The 24,832-nt window shown below is 39.4% G+C and overlaps 1 protein-coding gene across 2 annotated transcripts; it reads left to right on the top strand.

Annotated features, from left to right (window-relative positions):
* The first annotated feature begins 89 nt into the window (after positions 1 to 89).
* LOC129709404 (E3 ubiquitin-protein ligase RNF34-like) lies at positions 90 to 23,221 on the top strand. 2 transcript variants are annotated; one of them, XM_055655747.1, is made up of 8 exons: positions 95 to 231; positions 9,433 to 9,537; positions 11,793 to 12,011; positions 13,504 to 13,890; positions 16,761 to 16,817; positions 21,393 to 21,606; positions 21,684 to 21,716; positions 22,429 to 23,221. In XM_055655747.1, exons 2-8 carry the CDS (start codon positions 9,487 to 9,489, stop codon positions 22,611 to 22,613), a joined length of 1,146 nt encoding a protein of 381 aa, XP_055511722.1. In that variant the 5' UTR covers positions 95 to 231; positions 9,433 to 9,486; the 3' UTR covers positions 22,614 to 23,221. The 2 variants fall into 2 exon arrangements, with proteins under 2 accessions (XP_055511723.1, XP_055511722.1); XM_055655748.1 differs by lacking the exon at positions 9,433 to 9,537 and having other exon boundaries at positions 90 to 231.
* The last annotated feature ends 1,611 nt before the right edge of the window (positions 23,222 to 24,832 follow it).

Here is a 24,832-nt window from a genome sequence, read left to right as displayed (position 1 = left end):
CTGACACTCATTCGACTCACCCTGTGCCGTCACTCACTCCCCACCGATTGGTCAAGGCGACTGTCAATCGGGCGCCTGTCGACGAGTGGGCGGGCACTGCCGCGCGAGCTGCTGTCTGTTTAACGGTCGCCGAGCTCGCGGCCTGAGCTCCTCATAGTCGAGCAGCGGCGCCAACGCGGCCGACATGTCACCCTAGAGTCAGGGCGGGGACGCACAGCAACTGTCATGAAGGTACTTGTCCGGCCGGTGTTTTCCGATCGTCGTCGTCGAGGTGGTGGTGATGTTGCTGTTGTTATGGTAGTCGCCCGTCATTTGACACCCGTCGCAGGTGGCAACTGTCTGCAGAATGCGGCGCGAATCATGTATGTCGTTTATCAGCAGGTTTCCCCCGGATTCAGCAGCATCTCCAGTCCAGATATCCTTTTATTGCTTTATTGGAGATCGTGGGTGGAGACGTTATGCGCGGGTGGTGGTTGAAACGTTATTTATTGAGTTTTTGGACGAAAGGCGAGGGAAGCAGAATCTTTCGAGCTAGTTTTAGGCCTGGGATTTAGCTTTGGTCTCAGCTGAGGCCTCCCACAATTTTCCACAAGAATAAAGCTTTCCATCCTCGGTCTCTGGGTCAGATTTCTACCTCCACCGCCCCCTTGCACATAAAACAAAACATACTCACGTTTACTGCGATCGAATCCAAACAAAAAAATGTGAGAACAGTGGAGTAAATAGCATGGGGTGTTAATGTCTGATTTTTTACATGTATTCAAATTATCAGTTATATGTCAAAAGACGTATGTCGCTTGTGTGGGAATAATATAATAGCAGCCATTGTCATATATACACACATGGTAGCAATGTTACGAAATGTTGAGGTTTTAAAAATCAAGTCTGCAATTTATCCCATCAGATAAAGCACAAAAATAAGTTTAATTTGACACCTAATTCACTTTCATATCTTCAGTATTAAAAAGGTTATGGCCATTTTCATACTCGGAAATTAGCATCTTGATTTTCCATTGACTTAACACAAAAGCTGTGATCGACAGTGAAATGGCCATAACTTTCTTAAAAATTAAAAACTGAAATATATTTTCAGTTATTATAGATTGAAGCATTCTGAAACCAATATGAAACAATCTTACTTGGATGACCTGAAATTAAAGCATATAATTAGTTAGTTACCCAATTGTAGCTAATTCCAAACTTCAATTACTAGATCTAAACATATATCCATTTTTCAAGAAAAGATTAACATTTTTAAATAGCCTGTGTCAAAATAACATTCACAAAGAATTCACAATAAAACATGATTTTTAAATCTCATTTACATTAATTTATAGGCCAAATGGAAGGAATTTAGTGTTCAATTGCTGTAAATTAATGGCCATTTAAATCAGCTTTCGAATGGGATCCTGTGGAACTCTGGAACGCGCTGGTTTAGAACGTTCCCATTGCGGTAGATTTGTACCCCATATGCCCAGAAAAATACTGCGGGATTTAATGGGGCCCCAAATTAGCTACTCGCAACATAAAACTTTGTATAAAGGGATCTTAAGAAGCACTTTTTAATGTAAAAATAAACAACCTACCTTCTGTTGTCCCCTGTATGAGATCCGTCCCGTTGTCGGCGGTCGCGGGTTTATAGCATAATTTTTAACCTACTATAACAATTAAATTAACCATTTAAATTTAAAAGTAGCTGCAGCGAACGTACCTGGCAGCGATTTTTTGTCAGCAACTAAGTAGGCTGAACAACCTCGATTTGAATAGCCTAGGGAAAATCGCGTTTTAAACCCGCCCCCTTCTCAACGGCGCCAAAATCATGCACACGGTCTGGGACAGATCTGCAGCCCCGCTCAAGGTAGGTTTTGCAACATACCTACACATGGCCTTCGAAATATTTCAGTTTTGGTATTTGTTTCTAACCACCTCCCAAACCACCCTGAAATTATGCCACAGTCGTCAATGCTTTTGTGAAAAATATAAGGGAGCTGTTCAAATTGTTGTCTCCAATAACTAGTGATCTTCTGCCCAAGCAAGTTACTAAAATGACATAGTTATAATAATAATTTCGGAATCGTCTTAAATCAACTCTATAAGAGTGTAAAGATCCGAATTTTGTACAAATGACATTTGTTTTTGACAGACGTGAACAATGTCATGTGATCTTTTCGGCGAATAACTCACTTTATCAGTTACTTTCAGCAGTTTGTATGTTGCTATTTCTGAATGGACTAATGTTTATGTTTCTGATCATATACTTAATGTCAGTATTACTTAATTAACATCCCACTGTTTACTTTTTAGTGGTAGTAAAGCATGTTGCAAATCTGCATTTTACAGTGTTACCCATGTGGAAATTTCATAATTAAGGTTGGACATTTGGCATCCCCAACAAGCAGGATTAAGAAACCATGTAGAATATTGAATAAGTATTAAATTGTTATCGAGTCAAATAATCGTAGAGTACAGAACAAGTTTTTCTCGGCACAACTCGTCCATGCCAACCATCATGCTACTTCCATTTGCCCCACCTTTTCTAAGTACCTGTCCAATATCTTTTAGAAACTGTAATTGTATCTACCTCTACCACTTCCTCTGGTAACTCACCACTATAACCACCACTGGAAAAATCTGCCACACAGATCTCCTCTAAATTTCTCTCTTCTTTAAACCAGTTTCAGACGACATCACCATCGGAAAAGGACCGACCATTTATCCTATCTATTGCTCTCATATACACCTCTAGACAGTCACTCCTCGGCCTCCTTCATTCCAATGAAAATAAACCCAGCCTATCCAATCTCTCTTTAAATCGACAGCTCTCTATTTCAGGCAACATCTTTGTGAATTTCTGTGCACAATATTCCAAGAGTAGTCTGAACAATGTTTTGTACATCAGCAATATGACATTACAACTTTTGCATTCAATGCCTCAACCTATGAAAGCAAGCATGCTGAATGCCGCCTTCACTGCATTGTCTGCCTGTGTCACCGTTTTCAGGGTGTTGTTATGAGAATACCCCCTTCTACCACCTGGTCAAGCAATATGGAAAAGGGGAATCTTGAAGTACGGTTAAGAGAGTAATGGGGCTAAGAGTTAAATGAAAGTACAGAACTTGTGGATTTAGGCTTTCTTTAAATTGGCACAGACACATGCAGATTAGGACATGAATACTTAATTTAAAAAATGGTGTGGGAAAGAATGGTTCCATTTCATGAGACACTGCCATAAATACTGGGACTTTTGGTGTGGGTTCCAAATGAACTAAATCTGAAATGAGGAAAGACACAAAATGCTGGAGTAACTCAGAGGGACAGGCAGCATCTCTGGGGAGAAGGAATGGGTGATGTTTTGGGTTGAGACCCTTCCTCAGATTAGTCACGTGTGAGGGTCTCATCTATGATGGAAGAGGGGAACCTTCCATCATAGAGAATGAGGGCATCTCGGATATCCTGGTATGGAACACCTCATCTTGGGTGCAGATGTGGCGTAGACGGAGGATTGGAGGTAGGGGATAGAGTTTTTTCAGGAAGCAGGCTGGGATGAGGTGTAGTCGAGATAGTTGTGGGAGTCAGTAGGTTTGTAATAGACGTCAGTCGATAGTCTATCTCCTGTGATGGAAACAGTGAGATCAAGCAAGGGAAGGGAGGTGTCAGAGATGGTCCAAGTGAATTTAAGTGCAGGATGGAAATTGGTGGTAAAGTCCATGAGTTCTGCATGGGTGCAGGACGTAGCACCGATATAGTCGGCAATGTAAAGGAGATAGTTTGGGGATGGGTCAGTGTACGCCTGGAACAGGGATTGTTCAACGTACCCTACAAAGAGGCAGGCATAGTTGGGGCCCATGCAAGTGCCCATAGCTACGCCTTTGATTTGGAAGAAGTGGGAGGAGTTGAAGGAGAAGTTGTTAAGGGTGAGAACCAGCTCCACGAGGCAGAGGAGAGTGTTGGTAGAGGGAAATTGGCTGGTTCTGCGGTCGAGGAAGAAACGGAGGGCTTTAAGGCCTTCCTGGTGGGGGATGGAGGTGTAATATTCAATTTCATCTGCCACCTATCTGTCCATTCCATCATCTTATTAAAAAAAGATTACCATCTATTTTCACTAATTTTTTGAATGTTTTGGACCTTGAAATATTTACTGTAACATTTTCTATAAACTATTAAAAATAAAATTCATGGCTGCACAGTGGTGCAGCAGTAAAGCTGCTGCCCTGACAACGCCAGAGACCCAGATACGATCTTGACTATGGGTGCTGTCTGCACATTCCAAAGACGTGCAGATTTGTAGGTTAAATAGTTTCTGTCAATTGTCCTTAGTGTGTAAGATGCAAAAGTCGGAGTTTGAAACCTTTCACTCATTGAAATCAATGGGAGGAGGATTATGTGGGATGCTGTGAATGCAGCAAAACTCGACAATATTATTGGACACTATGGAACTGCGGTATCGTGAAATGACAGATTTGGATCTACAATTTGTCAGTATAATCTGCTCTCTGAGTGTGTTCATGCAGGCCAAGAATAACTAATAAAATCAGAAAATGTTGGAAACACTCATTAAGTGTCTTTGACTTGAAACGTTTACTCTTTTACTTTTTCCACGCTTGTTACATGGCTAGAGTGCTTCCAGCTTTTTCTTGGGGGGGGGGTGTTGGTGGCTGGCATCAATGTTTTTTTCATTTTTCATGCCTCACTTGATTTCATATTAATGAATTGGACTGAAATATAATTAGTGCTACACAGGGTTATCCCATTGCTGATTTGTGGAAGCCAAATGTGCGATAAGTAAAACTTGAAACCTTCTTTGTGATGTACCCCACTGTAAGGCTACATTGAGGCAACTATCTGACAAGTATTATCTTGAACTTTTAAAGATATTCTGTACTCAGTAATAAACATTGATTATATTTTTTCTCCCAAGTGGAAGATCTTTCAACTGTAAAGGGAGGTAAAGGTAACTGAATATGATAGCTACCTTGTAAAATAGTGACATGTTTCTCAAATGTCATGCAGTGCTTTATCAGTCAGACTAACACATCATTTTTGACCATTAATTTATTGTTTATCTGGATTATTTGATTGATTCATTTGGTGCACATGTACTCAATGTATTTAGCCTCAAATAAGTGGAAAAAGTCAGAGATCACCTCAAATCCAAAATAATTTGACTTTTGATATTGGTGACATTGTTTTAGGAGACAATTAAAAAAATCTGTTTGATTAGTAGCAGTTCCCAATTTGAACAAAATGTTTCCAAATGGCCTCATCTCTGAACAAAGTGGGATTTTCTTGATTTACCTTTAAGTATAGAAGTTGCTAGAATGTATTACAGATTATTTCAAGGAAATCAATTTGCAAATGTGGGCTAGCAGAATTTAGTTGCTGAATTAGGAGTGAGTAATCAAATATTCTATTACATTCACCTGTATCCAGTTGTATAAGACTGGGTACGATGCCAGAAAGCAGTCTTGGAACTTCTAGCCACATCAGTGATAGATTTTTCCTGAACGTATTTCACCTATGTTAGAGGGAATGCCATTTTGCAACCATCTCTGTTCCATTTGTCACATTCTGTTCTCACGTACCCTCCTTTCATCTAGAACAAGAGAAGGGCATTCTTGCCCTTACCTTCCATTCAACCAGCCTCCACAATAAATTAATTATCCTCCATAATTTCTGCCACCTTTGATGTACTGTCATCAGCATACATATTTTATTGCCCCCCCTCCCCTTTCAACATTCTGAAGGCACTTTTCCTTCTATGGCTCCATGGTTTATAAATTCCTCTCTAACATGCACTCCGCTTCTCATGTCATTCACCATGAAATTGCAGGTGATTGCACCTCTCCTTCCACCTCTACCCACCATATCGGGTGGGTAGAGTGGATCCATCGATCTATTGGCTGTACTAACAATTTAATATATTGCTCTTATGGTCTTCCTTACATCAGTTAATCATAACACGGATTGTGTGAATGCTTTGTTCAGATGGCACAGTTGATCCAGAGCTTTCAGTTAGTTACCTGTCATTTTAATTCTTCATCCCATTCCCATTCTGAATCTATTTTTTGCTTCTTGCTTTACAAAGAAGCCTAAAATAAGCAAAGCCATAGCATTCGATCTTCTGTCTTAGGCCTATTATAGCTCTTGAATGAGTTATATGAGATTCAGTGCTGAATTTGACAATTTCAGATATTCACTTTCCAATTTGTATCAGATCTGATGAAAAGGTAATTAATCTGTAGTAATATCAGCAGGTCTGACAACACCTGCAGAATTTCTAGCATTTGCTTTTATTTCACATTTTCATTAACTTGAGAATTGTGTATCACACAATTCCATCATTTGTTTATTTTCTCTTATCTTTTGTCCTTGTGCAATGCCACCAGTTGATTCATTAGCAAGCCTTCAGCTTCTCTCCAATTAGCACCACTGCCATTTGCATATTGGTTCTATTCTATCACAACAATGGTTCTATTCTCCATTCCTTCTCTCCAACTTAAAACTTACTTGTTTTACAGATCTTAATAAAAGATCGTTATCTGAACTGCGTATTCTGTCTTGGCAAATACTGTTTAACCATGTGAATTTCCAACATTTTTTGTTTTATTTTAGACTATCACTAATCACAAATCTGACCTTTTCATTCATATTTATCAATTCTCCTTTATTTTTCTAAACCAATCAAAAATGCCTTAAACTTGTAAAATCCAAAGAATACAACCTTTGTTTAATCCTATTTTACAATTTAATTTTGGCAGTCTCCAAATAATGTTTACCAACTAACTAATGCATTGGTTTTCCTTCAAGGCAAAAAAAATCTTCATGTAATGTAGTACCCAGGGATGCTTTCAGAATTCCTGATGTTATCGGGGCTTTCACAAACTGCAGTGCGCTTCTCCCTTCTGTTCACCAATCTGCTTTAAAAAAAATTTAGAATTCATTTGGGGGTTCGGTATTGATGTGGATAGAGAACTGGCTGGCAGACAGGAAGCAAAGAGTAAGAGTAAACGGGTCCTTTTCACAATGGCAGGCAGTGACTAGTGGGGCACCGCAAGGCTCAGTGCAGGGACCCCAGCTATTTACAATATATATTAATTATTTGTACGAGGGAATTGAATGCAACATCTCCAAGTTTGCGGATGACACGAAGCTGGGGGGCAGTGTTAGCTGTGTGGAGGATACTAGGAGGCTGCAAGGTGACTTGGATAGGCTGGGTGAGTGGGCAAATGCATGGCAGATGCAGTATAATATGGATAAATGTGAGGTTATCCACTTTAGTGGCAAAAACAGGAAAGTAGACTATTATCTGAATGGTGGCCGATTAGGAAAGGGGAGATGCAACGAGACCTGGGTGTCATGGTAACACCTGTTATTAAAAGTAGGCATGCAGGTGCAAGCAGGCAGTGAAGAAGGTGAATGGTATGTTAGCATTCATAGCAAAAGGATTTGAGTATAGGAGCAGGGAGGTTCTACTGCAGTTGTACAGGGTCTTGGTGAGACCACACCTGGAGGATTGCGTACAGTTTTGGTCTCCTAATCTGAGGAAAGGCATTCTTGCCATAGAGGCAGTACAGAGAAGGTTCACCAGACTGATTCCTGGGATGTCTGGACTTTCATATGAAGAAAGACTGGATAGACTCGGTTTGTACTCGCTAGAATTTAGAAGATTTGAGGGGGGATCTTATAGAAACTTACAAAATTCTTAAGGGGTTGGACAGGCTAGTTGCAGGAAGATTGTTCCCAATGTTGGGGAAATCCAGACAAGGGGTCACAGTTTAAGGATAAGGGGGAAATCTTTTAGGACTGAGATGAGGAAAACATTTTTCACACAGAGAGTGGTGAATCTCTGGAATTCTCTGCCACAGAAGGTAGTTGAGGCCAGTTCATTGCCTATATTAAGAGGGAGTTAGATGTGGCCATTTGTGGCTAAAGGGATCAGAGGGTATGGAGGGAAGGCAGGTACAGGATACTGAGTTGGATGATCAGCCATGATCATATTGAATGGCGGTGCAGGCTCGAAGGGCCGAATGGCCTATTCCTGCACCTATTTTCTATGTTTCTATTAGATAAAAGATATATATTTTCTGTCATAGCCAATAGACAATAAGTGCAGGAGCCCTTTCAGCCCGAACTGTCATTCACTTAAACTGTGGCCCCTGGTTCTCCCCCAACAGCGGGAACATGTTTCCTGCATCTAGCATGTCCAATCCCTTGATAATCTTATTTGTTTCAATAAGATCCCCTCTCATCCTCAACTCCTCGTTATGAAGGCCATTTTAGACTATCACTAATGCCATTAGCTTTCTTCACTGCCTGCTGTACCTGCATGCTTACTTTCACTGACTGATGAACAAGGACCCCCAGATCTCTTTGTACTTCCCCTTTCCCAACTTGACACCATTCAGATAATAATCTGCCTTCCTGTTTTTTCCACCAAAGTAACCTCACATTTATCCACATTAAACTGCATTTGCAACCTCACCCAACCTGTCCAAGTCACCCTGCATCCTCATAGCATCCTCCTCACAGTTCACACTGCCACCCAGCTTTTTTGTCATCTGCAAATTTGCTAATGTTACTTTGAATCCCTTCATCTAAATCATTGATGTATGCTGTAAATAGCTGTGGTCCCATCACCGAGCCTTGCGGTACCCCACTAGTCACTCACTGCCTGCTATTCTGAAAGGGACTGGTTAATCCCTACTCTTTGTTTCCTGTCTGCCAACCAATTTTCTATCCATGTCAGTACCCTATCCCCAATAACACGTGCTCTAATTTTACCCACTAATCTCCTATGTGGGACCTTATTGAATGCTTTCTGAAAGTCCAGGTACACTACATCCACTGGCTCCCTTGTCCATTTTCCTAGTACAATCCTCAAAAAATTCCAGAAGATTAGTCAAGCATGATTTCCCCTTCGTAAATTCATGCTGACTCGGACCGCTCCTGTTACTGCGAACCAAATGTGCTGCTATCTCATCTATTATAATTGACTCCTGCATCTTCCCCACCACAGATGTCAGGCTAACTGGTCTATAATTCCCTGTTTTATCTCCCCCACCTTTCTTAAAAAGTGGGATTAGCTACCCTCCCATCCACAGGAACTGATCCTGAATCTATAGAACATTGGAAAATTATCACCAATGCGTCCACGATTTCTATAGCCACTTCCTTAAGTACCCTGTGGATTTATCAGCCTTCAGTCCCATCAGTCTACCCAACACCATTATCATGTTATATTTTGATAGTTTTCAATCTCACTCCCCCTCCCTCCCTCTCACAATGCTTCTAGCTTTTCACTTGGGTTCAATGGTACTTAGGTTCAATGACCTTGCGTTTCCTTGTATTGAAATCCAATTGCCATAGTTTATTTACTCATTTAAAAGATTATTATTTATGTTTAATTAATGCTTCCATTTACATTGCTTATAGTGGGCTCCTATAGAGTGATAGAATTAGACAGAATGGAAACAGGCCCTTCGGTCCATGGCGACCTATCAGACCCATATTTGTGCCTTTGAAGCACAATACAAAAACGTGAGTATTTTTTCAAATGATGAGAGATTGGGTAATATTGTTGTTCAGAGATCACGGTGTCCTTGTACACAGGTCACCAAAGACCAATGGTATGTCCATCTTTATTTCTTGACAATTTGAGCACAGGAGATAAACTGTCTTATTCCCTTTCTGTGGATGAGTCCCCACTTGGAGCATTGACGGTATTTGGAGTTTTGGTGTTCTTTGCTATAAAAGGACAAAAAAGATTCACTAATCTATCTTTAACTGCTTTGCCATTTGAGGATATATTTAGTAGATGAGGCTTGTATTCTATAGGGTTTAGAAGAAAGGGGGTGAGATGTCACAGAAACCTTCAGAGTTTTTACAGGGCTTTACAGGCTGGATGCAGAATAAAAGGTAAATCACCTAGATCGGAGATAAGAATTTATGTTGCGCAGGGAGTGCTGACACTTTAAAATTCTTACCTTGGAGGTCAGTGGAGGCTTAGTCATGGAAATAATTCAAATCAGACCAATAGACTTTTGTATATTGTATTTTGAATCTGGGGATAGTGCAAGAGAATGGCTTTTAGGTAAAAGAACAGCTAGATCCTGATAAATGGGAGTATAGGAATGGGGCCCAATGGCCTGCTCCAACTTTCTATTTCTTGTGTTATCAATTAATTCCACTCTCGAGCTATCTTTTAGGTCTTTTCCACGTGTCATTTTTGTGACTCGTACAATTTCTTTTGTTACCGTTTGTGTACTTTGTTTAGCTTCTGCTCACCGGAATGCATAGTTTTTGCCTTTATGGTTTCTCCTTTTTGGTTAATATGGTATCTTGCTTACATAGATACATAGACAATAGGTGCAGGGGTAGGCCATTTAATGTGATCATGGCTGATCATCCACAATCTGTACCCAGTACCTGCCTTCTCCCCACACTCCTTGATTCCGTTAGCCCTAAGAGCTCTATCTAACTCTCTTTTGAATGCATCCAGTGAAACAGCCTCCACTGCCTTCTGTGGCAGAGAATTCCACAAATTCACAACTCTCGGGGTGAAAAAGTTTTTCCTCATCTCAGTTCTAAATGTACTACCCCTTATTCTTAAACTGATGCCCTTGGTTCTGGACTCCCCCAACATGGGGAACATTTTTCCTGCATCTAGCGTGTCCAATCCCATAATAATTTTATGTTTCTATAAAATCCCCCATCCCAAATTCCAGTGAATACAAGCCCAGTAACTCCATTCTTTCATCATATGACAGTCCCGCCATCCCGGGAATTAACCTCGTGAACCTACGCTGCACTCCCTCAATAGCAAGAATGTCCTTCCTCAAATTAGGAGACCAAAACTGCACAAAATACTCCAGGTGTGGTCTCACCAGGGCCCTGTACAGGTGCAGAAGGACCTCTTTGCACCTATATTCAACTCCTCTTGTTATGAAGGCCATTTTAGACTATCACTAATGCCATTAGCTTTCTTCACTGCCTGCTGTATCTGCATGCTTACTTTCAGTGATTGATGAACAAGGACCCCCAAATCTCTTTGTACTTCCCCTTTCCCAATTTGATACCATTCAGATAATAATCTGCCTTCCTGTTTTTGCCACCAAAGTGGATAACCTCACATTTATTCACATTAAACTGCATCTGCCAACTCACCCAACCTGTCCAAGTCGCCCTGCATCCTCATAGCAACCTCCTCACAGTTTGCACTGCCCCCCAGCTTTGTGTCGTCTGCAAATTAGCTAATGTTACTTTGAATCCCTTCATCTAAATCTATAAGGATACAATCTATAAGAATACAAATCGAGGTGTGGTCTTATATTCCAGGGGTTGGGAGCATGAGCAGATTTGCAACTGTAGCAAGGATTGAATATTTATACATTTCCTGCTCCCTTTAAACTCACTCAACTTGCCACAAAATGTATTACATTACTGTAATATGTAAAATGAACAAAATCCAAACTATGTTAGTAAAATAAAATCTCACAATCAGAAAGTCAAATTCCCATAGGTGCTGGGTTATTGGAGTTTTACAATGTCCAACTTGAATGGGAGCAGAATATTGTAGCTGCATAAAAATGTGGAGAATAACTTGCAGTGGTAAAAATTGAACAGTTTTAAGATGCAACTTTTTGATTTGGAGTCTTCCTCTCTTCAACTTAAATTCTCTGGTTTAAGTGGCAAACTTGAAAATGCTGCTTCTGTTATATAATCATACATTTCTGTACTTCACCTCTGAGGCATGCAGTGTACTCCAATAGAATATGAATTTTTCTGTTTTGTAGTCTGGGGCCACATCAATGTGGGCTTCATGTTGTGGTTTAATAAATGAGGTAATGGGTACTGGAACTGTACGCGGCCAGCAACCTGCATTCGGTGGAGGTACAGGGCCATTCAGGTTTGCCCACAGCACCGGGTATTCATCATATCCCACACCATCACCTGACGTTCCAAATTTAGTCTGTGAAGATTGTGGTCAGGCATTTACTCGTTTTAGGAAAAAGGTATGTTGGATAATATTTTTGAATCTTTTGTACATTATTAAGTTTGTTATTCTGCACTAAAACAGGGAGAAACGTTAGGGATTGAGTAGACTGTCGTATACAGGCCATTTGTGAGTAATGTACAACAAGTAATGCTGTGGGCCACGACTACTATACATGGACTATGGTGTCTAAATGCTTTCAATTGTTTGTGAGGTAGCGTCGGTGTTAACACCCATGCTTTTGAATAGGCTAAGACTGGAATTAATTTTTAGTAGGTTAGATTTCATAAATTGTCACACTAAATGAAGAATATGTCAACGACACTTTTATTGCTAACCACTGTAGAAAAAAGTTAAGGAATACTTTGGATGGCATGCTCTAATTAAATAAATGTGACTGTGTATAGTGTGCACAGCGAACATTAACAAATTGTATTCAAGTGAAGTATGTAATGTGCATTTACTATCGCAAATTTTTGACTAAGATTTTGTTAGGTTTTTAGTTGGTGAGTATGCAAATAGTTCAATATTTTTGTGATACCATGGAATTTGCTATTTGTTTTAGGTTAGTATTTGAAGTTGCAATTTTTTGGGATAATTACTGGGTAGTTTCCATTTCCACTTGAAATGCGGTTAATATTTTTTTTTAAATCAACATATTTCCTGTTTCCATGTTATCTAAAAACCACATAAACGCCACTATCTGCTTCCATCACCACCCTGGCATCACATTACAGACACCCACCGTTCTCTGACAAAAAACGTCCTGCACATTTCCTTTAAACTTTCCTGCTTTCACTCGTGCTCTCTAGTTTGTGATATTTCCACCCTGGGGGAAAAGGCTCTGACTGCCAACCTATGACTGACTGTCATAGGTGTCCTTATTGTCTAGGAGTTCCAGAGTTGTTTAGGGCCAGGGAGATGACATCTGCTGTGGGTCCGTTGCAACAGTTGGCAAATTGTAGTGGATCAAGGCTATATTGGAGGTTGGAGTTTATGTGTTCCATTGACAGTCTTTCACAGCGCTTCATGATGGTGTATGGCAGAGCCACTGGACAGTAGTCATTAAGGCATGCTATCCTAATTTTCTTTAGTGGTCCTCTTAAAGCAGGTGGAGATCAGAATGGTGTAATGAGAGGCATACAGCATGGATGCAGGCCCTTCGATACACATCAATAAAGTCAACCCCCAGTCTCTGACACTCCAAAAAAGTCCCAGCCTATCCAACCTCTCCCTATAACTCAAACTTTTGTAACATCCTGATGAATCTCCACTGCATTATTTCCAACTTAATGACATCCTTCCTAAAGCTGTGTGACCAAAACTGCACATAGTACTCCAAGTGTAGTCTCCTCAACATCTTCCTACATCCTCATAAGCCCCTTGATTTTTGTTGATGAAAGACATATTTTATTCCTGAAGGACCTCTTTTGAAGCTTTCTTAAACAAAGTAAATTCACTAAACCAGACAGTTAAATATACTATTTCAAAGTGATTATTTTCTTCACTAGTATACATGTAAGGATTGCAAGAAGAATTTCTGTACATTCTGTTCGGTGATGCAAGAAAACCTACGAAGATGCTGTACATGTGAATTGCTACAACAAACTTCTTTCCAGCGTAATGAGCTTATGAAATTAAAGGTGAAAAATCTACGCCAGTACCTTAATTTGAGAAACATACCCATTGACACCTGTTGTGAGAAGGAGGATTTGGTACAACTTATATTGAGCCACCATGGATCAGGTGCTGATGGTGTGGACACAGAGAGTATACACTCGCAGAGTTCACAATTTTATACTACCACTTCCGCTGCTGCCTCAGCTTCTGCAGCGACGTTTTCTCAGGGGATTTCAGCAAATCAAAGACCGAGCTCAGGAACTTCAAACGTGCAACAGGTAATTCATTATTTTTCAAATGTATTGCTATTCTTCCCCAGAAATGACTTAAATACATTGGGGGGGGGGGGGGGGGAATAGAGTGGGGGAAGGAGGGGGGGGGGGGGAGGGGGGGAGTGCGCACACACACAGACTTTCAGAATGAGTTCTGTGCTTTTATAAATGTTTTAAATTGCTGCTGTTGGGATATTCAAATAATTATTTCAGCGATTGGCTGAATGGCAGAAAGCAAAGAGTGGGAATTAAGGGGGCTTTTTCTGGTCAGCTGCCAGTGACTAGTCCACAGGGATTTAGTCAGCTACTTTTAATTTTGTATATTCATGATTTGGATGATGGAATTAATAGATTTGTGGCCAAGTGTACAGATGATATAATGATAGGTGTAGAGGACCACACTAGGAAGCAGGGAGTCTGCAGGAGGACTTGGATTGGTTAGGAGAATGGGCAAAGTGGCAGATGGAATACAGCGTAGAAAAGTGTGTGGTCATGCATTTTGGCAGTAGATGTGAAGGCGTAGACTTTTCTCAATGAGGAGAGGATTTAGAAATCAGAGGTGCGAAGAAACTTGGGAATGCTGGTGCAAGGTGCCCAAAAGGTTAATTTGCAGGTTGAATCCGTAGTAAAGATGGCAAAAGCAATAATAATATACATTTTGATGAGACCAGAATATAAAAACAGGGATATAACACTGAGGCATTGTAGGCACTGGTCAGACTGCATTTGATGTATTGTGAACAGTTTTGGGCCCCATATCTGAGGAGTGATGCGCTGGCATAGGTGACGGCCCAGAGGGAGTTTACAAGAATAATCCCGGAGTATAATGAGCGTTTGATGGCTCTGGGCCTGTACTCGCTGGAGTTTAGAAGGATGAGGGGGATCTCATAGAAACTTGCCATATAACAAAAGACCTGGATAGAGTGGATATGGAGATGATATTTCCACTAGTGGGAGAGTCTAGGAACAGAGGGCACAGCATCAGAATAAAAGGACATACTTTTAGAAAGGAGACGAGAAATTTCTTTAGCCAGGGATTGGTGAATGTGGAATTCATTGCCACAGAAGGATGTGGAGGCCAAGTCTTTCTATATTTTAAAGCAAATATTGGCAGGTACTTAATTAGTAAGTGTGTTAAAGGTTATGGGGAGAAAACTGGAAAATGGGGTTGAGAGGGAAAGATAGATCAGCCATGATTGAATGACCTTTGATGGGCTGAATGGGCCTAATTCTGCTCCTGTGACCTATGAATTGTTTCTACATTAATTACATTCTCGAATAACCTTTTTGGGGTTGTGGATGACACCACCTAGTGCAGCATTTATCATTCATTCTCATCTGCCCTTCTGGATGTTGCTGAGTCATGTGATGGGTTGCTGTAGTCTTGCAGTGACGATTCTTATCGCGTTCCAAGAATTTGACCTAACAACAATAGTATGGAAATATATTTCCACTGAGGTCTGTAACTGAGTGGAATCGGCAGAAGGCAGTGGCATTTTTGTGTTTCTGCTGTCATCGTCCTTCTCAGAGGGTAAGGTAATGTGTTGGGAAGTGTCTAGTATGGTTACTGCAGTGCAACTGTGCATTTGGGCTTTGCAAAGGTTGTGGAGGAATTGCTGATCAAGCAGCTTGATTTGGGTGCTTTCAAGAGTGATATTGAAGCTACACATGTTCAAAAAGTCTTAGATGGACATCTAAAACATGAAATAAAAAATCTTAGATCATACATGAATGGGCTACATTATAGTGAGAATTGGATTGACTTTGTAGAACAAAAAAATCGTTTAGTCCAACATAAGTTTGTATAAATTCAAGGAACCCCTAAGAGCCTGAATATCTTTACAAATCCCTTTATTTATTACATAAATTCTTCCCAAAAATGCGACAATATTAACTGTTTCAATCACTCCAGTCGAGTAATGTTTCTCCTACTTGCCATTCTTCAAATAAAAGAAGTCCTCAAATCCTTGTATTTATTCTGATAGTCAATAGACATTAGGTGCAGGAGTAGGCCATTTGGCCCTTCGAGCCAGCACCGCCATTCAATGTGATCATGGCTGATCATCCCCAATCCGTACCCCGTTCCTGCTCTCTCTTGAAAGCATGCAGAGAACCTGCCTCCACTGCCCTCCGAGGTAGAGAATTCCACAGACTCACCACTCTGAGGGAAAAGTGTTTCCTCATCACCGTTCTAAATGGCTTACTCCTTATTCTTAAACTGTGGCCCCTGGATAGTTGAGTTATTATATTTATGCTTTCTGTTTGGAATTGCACAAATTTTCCAAACAGTTTCTCCATATATGTACTTAATTTTAAATGCCTCCTAAGGTCTACTAGGTTTTTATTATCATTTGTGAAAATTGACGATTTGGCATTCAACCTTTCTTAATTGTTTGAATACTTTTGGCCATAATACTTAATTATTAACAATAATGAATTTCTACTATAAAGTAGAAAGGAACATTTTTTTTGTAGCTTCTGACACATTTTTATACTGCTATAGACTGCAGCAAAACTTGTGTGGTCTATGTCCTCAAACTGGTCTAGCCTTATTTGCCTACATTGTCATGGTGACACGAGGCTGCTGATTCTAGAATTTTGAATAAAATGCTGGAGGAACCTAGGGGGTCAGGTAACAGCTGTGGAGGGAAATGGGCAGATCACATTTTGGATCAGGACCCTCCACCGGTGCTACCTGACCTGCTGAGCTCTTCCAGCAGTTTTCTTTTGCTTTAGTTATGGTGACTTTGCTTTCTGTAGAAAGGTTGTAGAATGATGAAAAGGAGTCCGTAGAATCAAATGGGACATAATCATTCATCCCTCTGGAACAATCTTGCAGAAATACTGGAATATTTGCATATTCAATTTCTTTTCAGGTGAGAGAAGATGCATCATTTTCAATGGATAGAAGATCTGAATCAGAACAAAGTCCGGTATGTGCATGTTTATATTTTTTGTTTTGTCCATGATCACTTAAATAGTATGTTCCCTATATTGCAAATCTCGTTGGTAGGTGTCTAGAAAAATGGATAATAGTCTCAAAATACAGAGTAGGACATTTAGAGCTGAAGTGAGGAGAAATTTCTCCAGAGGGTTGTGCACCAATGAAATTCTGTACCACGGATAGCTTTGAAGACCAAATCTGAATACATTTAAGGAGATAGATTTGTAGAAATAAGTCAGCAAGAGGGATAGGGAGCAAGTTCTGGATTTAGAGGATCAGCCATGATGATATTGGATGGTAGAACAAGGTCCCAAATAGCCTATTTCTGTTAGTTTTCTATGTAATCAATTAATTATTGAATTTAATGAATTGAACCCAGTTAAAATACTTAATTTACGTTAAAATAACACCCATTTCTAAAATCTATATTACTTCTAAATAACAAGCATCTAAATTATCTTCACATTTCTTGAATAATTCACCATTTACACAATGAATCACTGCTATGGGTGGAGCTTCTTTGTTATAAAGATTGATGATTGATTAAGTTTTATCTCCAGGCCCTCAGAAGCTAAGTTGGTCCCAAAAGTGCAAATGTCTCATACACCAGGGCAATTTCTTCTGTACTTGAATGTACCGAATTTCGATATAGTTTTTTTCAGAATTTCTTAAATATATTGTGTCCTTGTAATATTTCTTTGACCTCTAAGTTCCAATGTACTTTTCAGGTGCCCGAGCACATCAATTAGAAGCCAAAAGACACTCTTCTGCTAGAAAATTCCAGGAAGCATAAAAAATTGAATAAAGGCTTGTCTGAGATGTCCGTAGCAGTAATTAATTTAGTTGCTTTGTATGACACGCATACCTGTTGGGAACTTTTATCTGGGAGAAAATTACATTAATGCAAAAAAATTGGTTCACAGAATGGGATGCTTTTATTTCCAAAAGCATGTAGGTAATAAAGGGAAGATGTTACATTTGTAATGCTTTCAAAGTAGTTACTTGTGAATCAATTTTCCCCACTTACCGTTATTGAAGGTTTCTGGATTGTGAGTTAAGTGGTAAAATTTTCATTTGGGTAACGCATATTTGCTCTTGTAGAATCCACAAAATCGCTTTCAAAAATCAGGATAGAGAATAAAAATTTAAATGTTCTCTTAAACAAAATCATGACAAGGACAGTTTTCCATGACTACAATTTCCCCTGTAATGCGTCGTATTGAACATAAGCTAAATTGCAGCATTGAAAATTCAAAGCAAATCATTGACAAGTGGAAGTTCTTGAATCACAGTAGAAACATAGAAAATATAAAAGACAGGTGCAAAAGTAGATAAATTTGGCCCTTTGATCCTCAAACACATGCTCTCCCAATACCTCTTGATCTCTCTCCTAGCAGTTCAAAGATTTGTCAATCCCCACTTTGAATATATTTACTGCCTTTGCAGATCTTTGGGGTAGAGATTTCCAAAGGTTCAGTCCCCTGAGGAAAGAAATTGTTCCTCATCAAAAAAATAAAATGTGCAATCCCTTACTCTGAAACTGACCCCCTAATTCTCAGTATCCTCACTAGCTATCCACTCTCAGTCCCCCAAAGAATGTTATGTTTCAGTAAGATCATGCCTCGTTCTTCTGCACTGCAATATGTTTACGGCCTATTTTCTTCATGCATCATGAATCCCTCATGCCAGGAACCCTTTCTTAAGTGTTCTACATGGAACACTATGTAACTTTGTCGGCACCTTATACATGGCGACTCTTTGCATACTTTGTGTATGTTATGCAAAACAAAGAATTTCAGTGATATGTCGCTTGTGATTATAAAGTATCATTCATTCATTCATTAAATATGGGGACCCAAAACCACGAGGCAACCACTGGTTACAAATTGACAATCTGAAAAATTCCCATTTATTTTAATTAGTTTTCTGATAGTTGGTCAATCTCTTACCCGTACCAATATATGGCCTATAATTTCAAGCATCCACAACCTTAAGCACTAACCTTTTGAGTAGCTCTGATCAAAACCCTGAATATATTATCTACTATTTCTTTGAGTAGAACTGGTGGTCCGCCACTTTCTTTTTTTCCTGACAAAATTTCGAGAACGTACTTGAAGTCCCCGCCCTGGTAGTCCCCCTGAGAATGTGGTGCATCGGCCGGGTGTGACTGCCGATCTTGACCTCATCGGGACTTCCGCAGCTGATCAGTGGGTCAAAATTGCTCCCTGTGGCCGGGGCTTGGGGACTCTGGCCTGAGCTGGTGGATCCGTTCCCATAGTCAGTTTTGACATTGCGGGTCGGTATATTGGCCCCAGGCGACCTTGGTGGATCGTTCTTGTACCGTTGGGCTCCTGTGAAGCCCGCGCAGGATGGCAAGTGTGGCGGAGGTGTTCCCCCTACTGCATTTTCAGCAAATCTCAGCTCGGCCAAATCTCGTCCCTCATCGGGACTTCAGAGGGCAAATCGCTAACTCGTGCCCGCTTTCTGATGCAAATTTTGCTGTAAATTTAATTTACATTTAATATTTGTTTAACATTTTTAGCAGTCTATGGTGCTGTAGAGACACGGGATGGGTATAATTAGTGGGTAAGAGGTGTATTTGATCATTATTTGATGCTTATCAGTATTGGATAATATGGCAAAGCGCTGGAACCAAGGGAGCTGGAAAATTGGTTGTGGATCTATATCTTTATGTTACAACCTCAAATAAATTCAGCAAATGTTTTTTTTCCATAGAACCATGTTAACTCTTTTTGATTGTCTTATGATTAAAAATATACTATTACCTCATTAATAGATTCCAGCATTCCCGATTACAGATGTAAGGCAAATTGGACTTTAATTTCCTGTTTTTGTGCCTCCTTTTCTGAAAAGTAACATTACACCCTGATTTGTTTATCAATGCCCTGGGACCTTGCCAGAACCCAAGGAATTGTGGTAAATGACAAGTTCAATTGTCTCTCCAGCCATTGTTTTTAATCACATAGGGTGCCGGATTTCAGCTTCATTCGTGGAAAAGCAGTGAGCGACTGGTGATGCTGTTTAAAGTTCCACACTGCCCATAGGTGTAGGATATACTACCATTGAGATGTTTTAGTATCTTCTGTAATGAAGAATAATCCAAAAAATTTCTATATTTCACTTTCTCATTACTTCCTCAAAGTTGGCTTTTAATTACTACCAAGCGCGGACCCGTTGGGTCCCTGTCCCCCAATGCAATATTCCATAATTCACCCATAGCCCCCAACTGCGCAGGCGCGGCTGATGGGTTCCCGTTGTTACGCCACGGCAACCCTCCCCCCAACTGCGCAGGCGCGGCCAGCAAGTGGGAGAGCGACTGCCAGGTTTATTAAAGTTTAAAAAATCAATAACTTTTAAAATATAACATCAATCTGAACAAAACTTGCTACTGCACACCATAGGACAATAGTGAGTAAGGTGTGCCTAAAATTGTCGTGCTGTTGTGTACCGTTGTGGCTGTATTACGGGAACAAATATAGGTACAAACAAACAAACAAGATGAGAGTTTTAGTAATATATAATAATAATAGATAAGATTTATATATCTACAGGCACTCTTACTTTGGCACATTGTTTGAGTTAATTCTCATTCTGCTCATCCATAATATTTTTATTAGCCCTTTCTAGGTTTCTAAAAACTTTCCAAATATGAACCAACATTAATCTTTTCAAAATGCTAAGCTTTTCTTTAAATTTGATGCCATCTTTAACTTCCTGCATTGGACATAGAAGGCGCCATTTTCTCAGAGCCTTTGCTCCTCCGCAGCATGTGAAATACCACCTCCTTGCATGTCAGCCATTGTTGATCTATCTTGCTCTTTAATCTTATTTTCCCCATTCTATTTTAGTCAAACTCTATCCTGATACCGGTTGCCATTATTGCCATTATTTACATTCAGGGCATCTGGTTCAGATGCAGGTTTCTCACCCTTAAACTAGGGTCAATGAAAGAGCGTTCACGTCGTGGCACTGTTTCCACCAATCTTTTCACCACAAGAAGCGACAAGACAGACACCATTGTATGCAGATGCCGAGAAGTGTGTTTAGCTCCGGCTGAACAACTTCTAATCTTGTGTGTGGACTCGATAAGAAGACACTTAATCTGAATTTTAAATACTACAAATTTCATGTAATTTTATTTCCCTCTGTCCATAATTCAAAATTTCACTCTGAATTTACAATGGAAGGATATTTACTTAGCAAGAATACGAGAGGAATAGTACCCTTGCTAAGTATACTATGGATAATAATATACTTAGCAAGGATTCTGTGCTATAAAACATCAAGACAAGATTAAAAAAAAACTGCATTTTAAATATCAATATGCAACAGTTATGTTGCAAGAAATACTGAAGTTGAAATGTATATTAAAGTTCGATCTAAACCGATTTTTTTTCCAATGGGGAATTCTACCATTTCATGTGTAAGAAATGTATGTGTATTTTATTACCAGATAAAAAGCAGCACTGTTCTGTTCATTTAAATGCAAAATATTCCAATGCAAAAACCTATTTATACCAATCATTGGTGTTTTATGTTGCAGGCAAATGGAATGAGTGATGACAATCAGCCTAAAAATACACGAGTCTCACTCTCAGACTTATCCAATACTGATGATGTTGAAGCGTTGACTGTTCGTCAACTGAAGGAAATACTGGCACGCAATTTTGTCAGTTATTCGGGGTGTTGTGAAAAATGGGAATTGGTGGAAAGAGTGATCAGGTTATTCAAGGAAACAGAAGAAAACCGCAAATTTTGTAAGTTTGCCTGCAACATGTTTTCAGAACTATGTTAATAATGCAAAATGTGATTTTCAAACTTTCTTTTATTTCAGTGGAAAATGAAAATAATCACGCTGAAGCTACTGGTAAGTTGAGCTTCCCACTCTGTGTTTATAAAATCAATAATTTACTGGTTAAAGGACAAGATGGATAGATTTTGTTCAGAATATTTCCATAAATTAACACACAATATGTTCTGAATTCTGACACTTATTGAGTGTATATACTCTTATTCTCAGCGATCCTGGATTGTCAGTGTTCACTGAAAAGAAAGATGTCATAATCTTCTACTGAGTAGTTGCAGAAAGTAGCTACATTTACAAACAAAGTGTAACTATGGGTCAGAAAAGGTCATTGATTTTTTCAATGCTGGCCCACTTATTTATAAAATGGTGTAGTCTTGCATATGCAATTGAAATTTAAAGTTTTCATTTGTCCCTGTTTAGGTAGATACACAATATATCCATAACTGAAATTCCAGATATAAAACTTACATTTAGTTAACTTGCATAACCTTCCTTGAAGAGCTGAAGTTTTCATAATTCCTGTATTTGAATAATCAAATCAAAATTGACGAATTATATTCTAATGTGCTATTGCATGCCAGTAGATTGAAAAAGTTAATGCTTGGGCCTAGAATGACAATAGGCTAATTGTATCATGATTATCCCGAACATCTTTAGCGAGCCAAGAAGTTATGCTGTAACAAATGGATAAGCTTACTTCAAAACTGTGTATATTGCAATACCCAGCATTGTTTTTACTTTTTATGGCAACCTTTTTCTGTTTATCTTTCAGTGGAAGAAAAGATGCAGCTAGGGGGTGATGAGAACCTCTGCAGAATCTGTATGGATGCAGTGATTGATTGTGTGCTGCTGGAGTGTGGTCACATGGTCACCTGCACCAAATGTGGAAAGCGCATGAATGAATGCCCTATTTGTCGTCAATATGTTGTGCGGGCAGTGCACGTCTTTAAGTCTTAACTACAGTGGTATTTGATTGATCAGGATTATAACTTCCTTGTTAAGATACATGAAATTCAATTTGAAAATTATTCTGACTGTATTAATGATACTAGTTTGTTGTGGCTACTTTGGATGGTGTAGAAGAACAGAATTTCTTTTTATTTACTAATAGCTATCATTGGCCTATTACTGAAGCCTTAAATCAGTGTAAAATACAACATATGTTTAAATGCAAAAAATGCCAATTACTTAAGCCTGTTAAGATTAATCAAAGGTAGGATCCAGACAAAATGAAGGATATGCTGGAAAACAAATTGCAAACTCTATTTTAAACTTTTCCTATCACTTTTATAAGTCTCAAAACTTTTACCATTTAGTGGATTATCATTATATAGTTGTTGTGCTTACAAGCCATTACTTAATAGTGTGCGTGCTGGATATGAATTGAGCATTTAGTAGTGCCCAACCTGTCCACGGTGATGTCTGGACAGAAAGGAAATTGAATGATCTTGTATCATTGCCTGCCAACAGCCTTGTTATAGTTTTTCATTTTTGCTTTGTATATTTTGTATGTTTTTGAAATTCACATATGCAATTTGACTAATAAAAAATTTAATTTAACAGAGCAGCTTTTCTATCATCAATAAATTTTGGCTCGGACTGAAAACTTATTTCCTCAATATTTCTTCAATCTATCCTTGATTTATGTAGAACTGCGTTAAGACTAATTTATTAAGACTGCTTTAAAGGCTTTTGGCACTTTGGCCTTCATCAGTCAGTATTGAGTATAGAATTGTGAGGTCATGTTGCAGTTGTATTATTATGTTGGTGTGACAGCATTTAGAATATTGTGTTCAGTTCTGGGCACCATGTTATAGGAAAGGTATTGTCAAGCTTGAAAGGGTTCAGAAAAGATTTACGAGGATGTTGCCAGGACTAGAAGGTGTGAGCTATAGGGAGAGGTTGAGTAGGTTTGGTCTCTATTCCATGGAGCGTAGGAGGATGAGGGGAGATCTTATAGAAGGTGGATAAAAATGCTGGAGAAACTCAGAGGGTAAGGCAGCATCTATGGAGCAAAGGAATGGGTGACGTTTTGGGTCGAGACCCTTCTTATAGAAGTGTCCGAAATTGTGAGAGGAATAGATTGGTTAGATGCAGAGTTTTTCACCCAGAGTAGGCTAATTGAAAACCAGAGGACATGGGTTCAAGGTGAAGGAGAAAAGATTTAATATGAATCAGAGGGGTTACTTTTTCACAGAGGGTGTTGGGTGTATGGAACAAGCTGCCTGTGGAGGTAGTTGAGGCTGGGACTATCCCATCGTTTAAGAAACAGTTGGACAGGTACATGGATAGGACAGGTTTGGAGGGTTATGGACCAAGCGCAGGCAAGTGGGACTAGGAAGGTCTGAATACTTATGTAAATGTGATATTTCAGTTATTTCTTTTTAATTAGTTTGGAAACATTTCTAAACACCCGTTTTCACTTCTTCATTCTGGGGTATTGTATGTAGATTGATGATTAAAAAAAAGAATTTAATCCATTTTAAAATAAGCCTGTAACGTAACAAAATGTGGAAAAAGTGAAGGGGTCTGAATATTTTCTGAATGCACTGTATTTAAAAACTGTTTCATCTCAATTCCAGCTTTGGCAAATGGCAAGATCCTGACTTTATCCTTACCTTATTGATTTTTTCATTTTTGGGATCTGTGTGAGCCTGGCACTTATTGTTCCATCTGTATTTTCCCTTGAGATGGTGGGAGTGAGACTGCCTTGAACTGCTGCCTTCTTTCTGGTGAAGGAACTCCGACAGTGCAATTGGTTAGTGAGTATAAGATTTAGACCTAATGACAACAAAGGGCTGCTGATTATATTTCCAAGTCAGACTGGTGTACAATTTAAAGGAAGACTGGAAATAGTGGCATTCCCATGCACACTGTTGTTGGAGTAGCTTGGGTGAGAAAATGGTATACTTTGTAGATGGTACAATCTGAAGCCACTCTGCACTGATGGTGGAGGGAATGAATGTTTAAAGGGGTTAACAGGCTGTTTTGTCTTGAATGATGTTTGGCTTCTTGAGTTGTAGGTGTTCATCCAAGCAGATAGTATTCCACTATAGTGTTGATTTAAGCCCTAGTAGTTGGTAGAAAATAATGACAGATGAGTGTCCAGCTGTAAGATTCCCAAACTTTGACTCTTGTAGCAGAAGTATTTGTGGCTGGTTCAGATAAGGTTCAGG

The sequence above is a fragment of the Leucoraja erinacea genome, chromosome 25 (genome assembly GCF_028641065.1).
Source record: "Leucoraja erinacea ecotype New England chromosome 25, Leri_hhj_1, whole genome shotgun sequence".
Taxonomy (NCBI): Eukaryota; Metazoa; Chordata; class Chondrichthyes; order Rajiformes; family Rajidae; genus Leucoraja; species Leucoraja erinaceus.
This window is presented reverse-complemented; position numbering and strand designations above follow the sequence as displayed.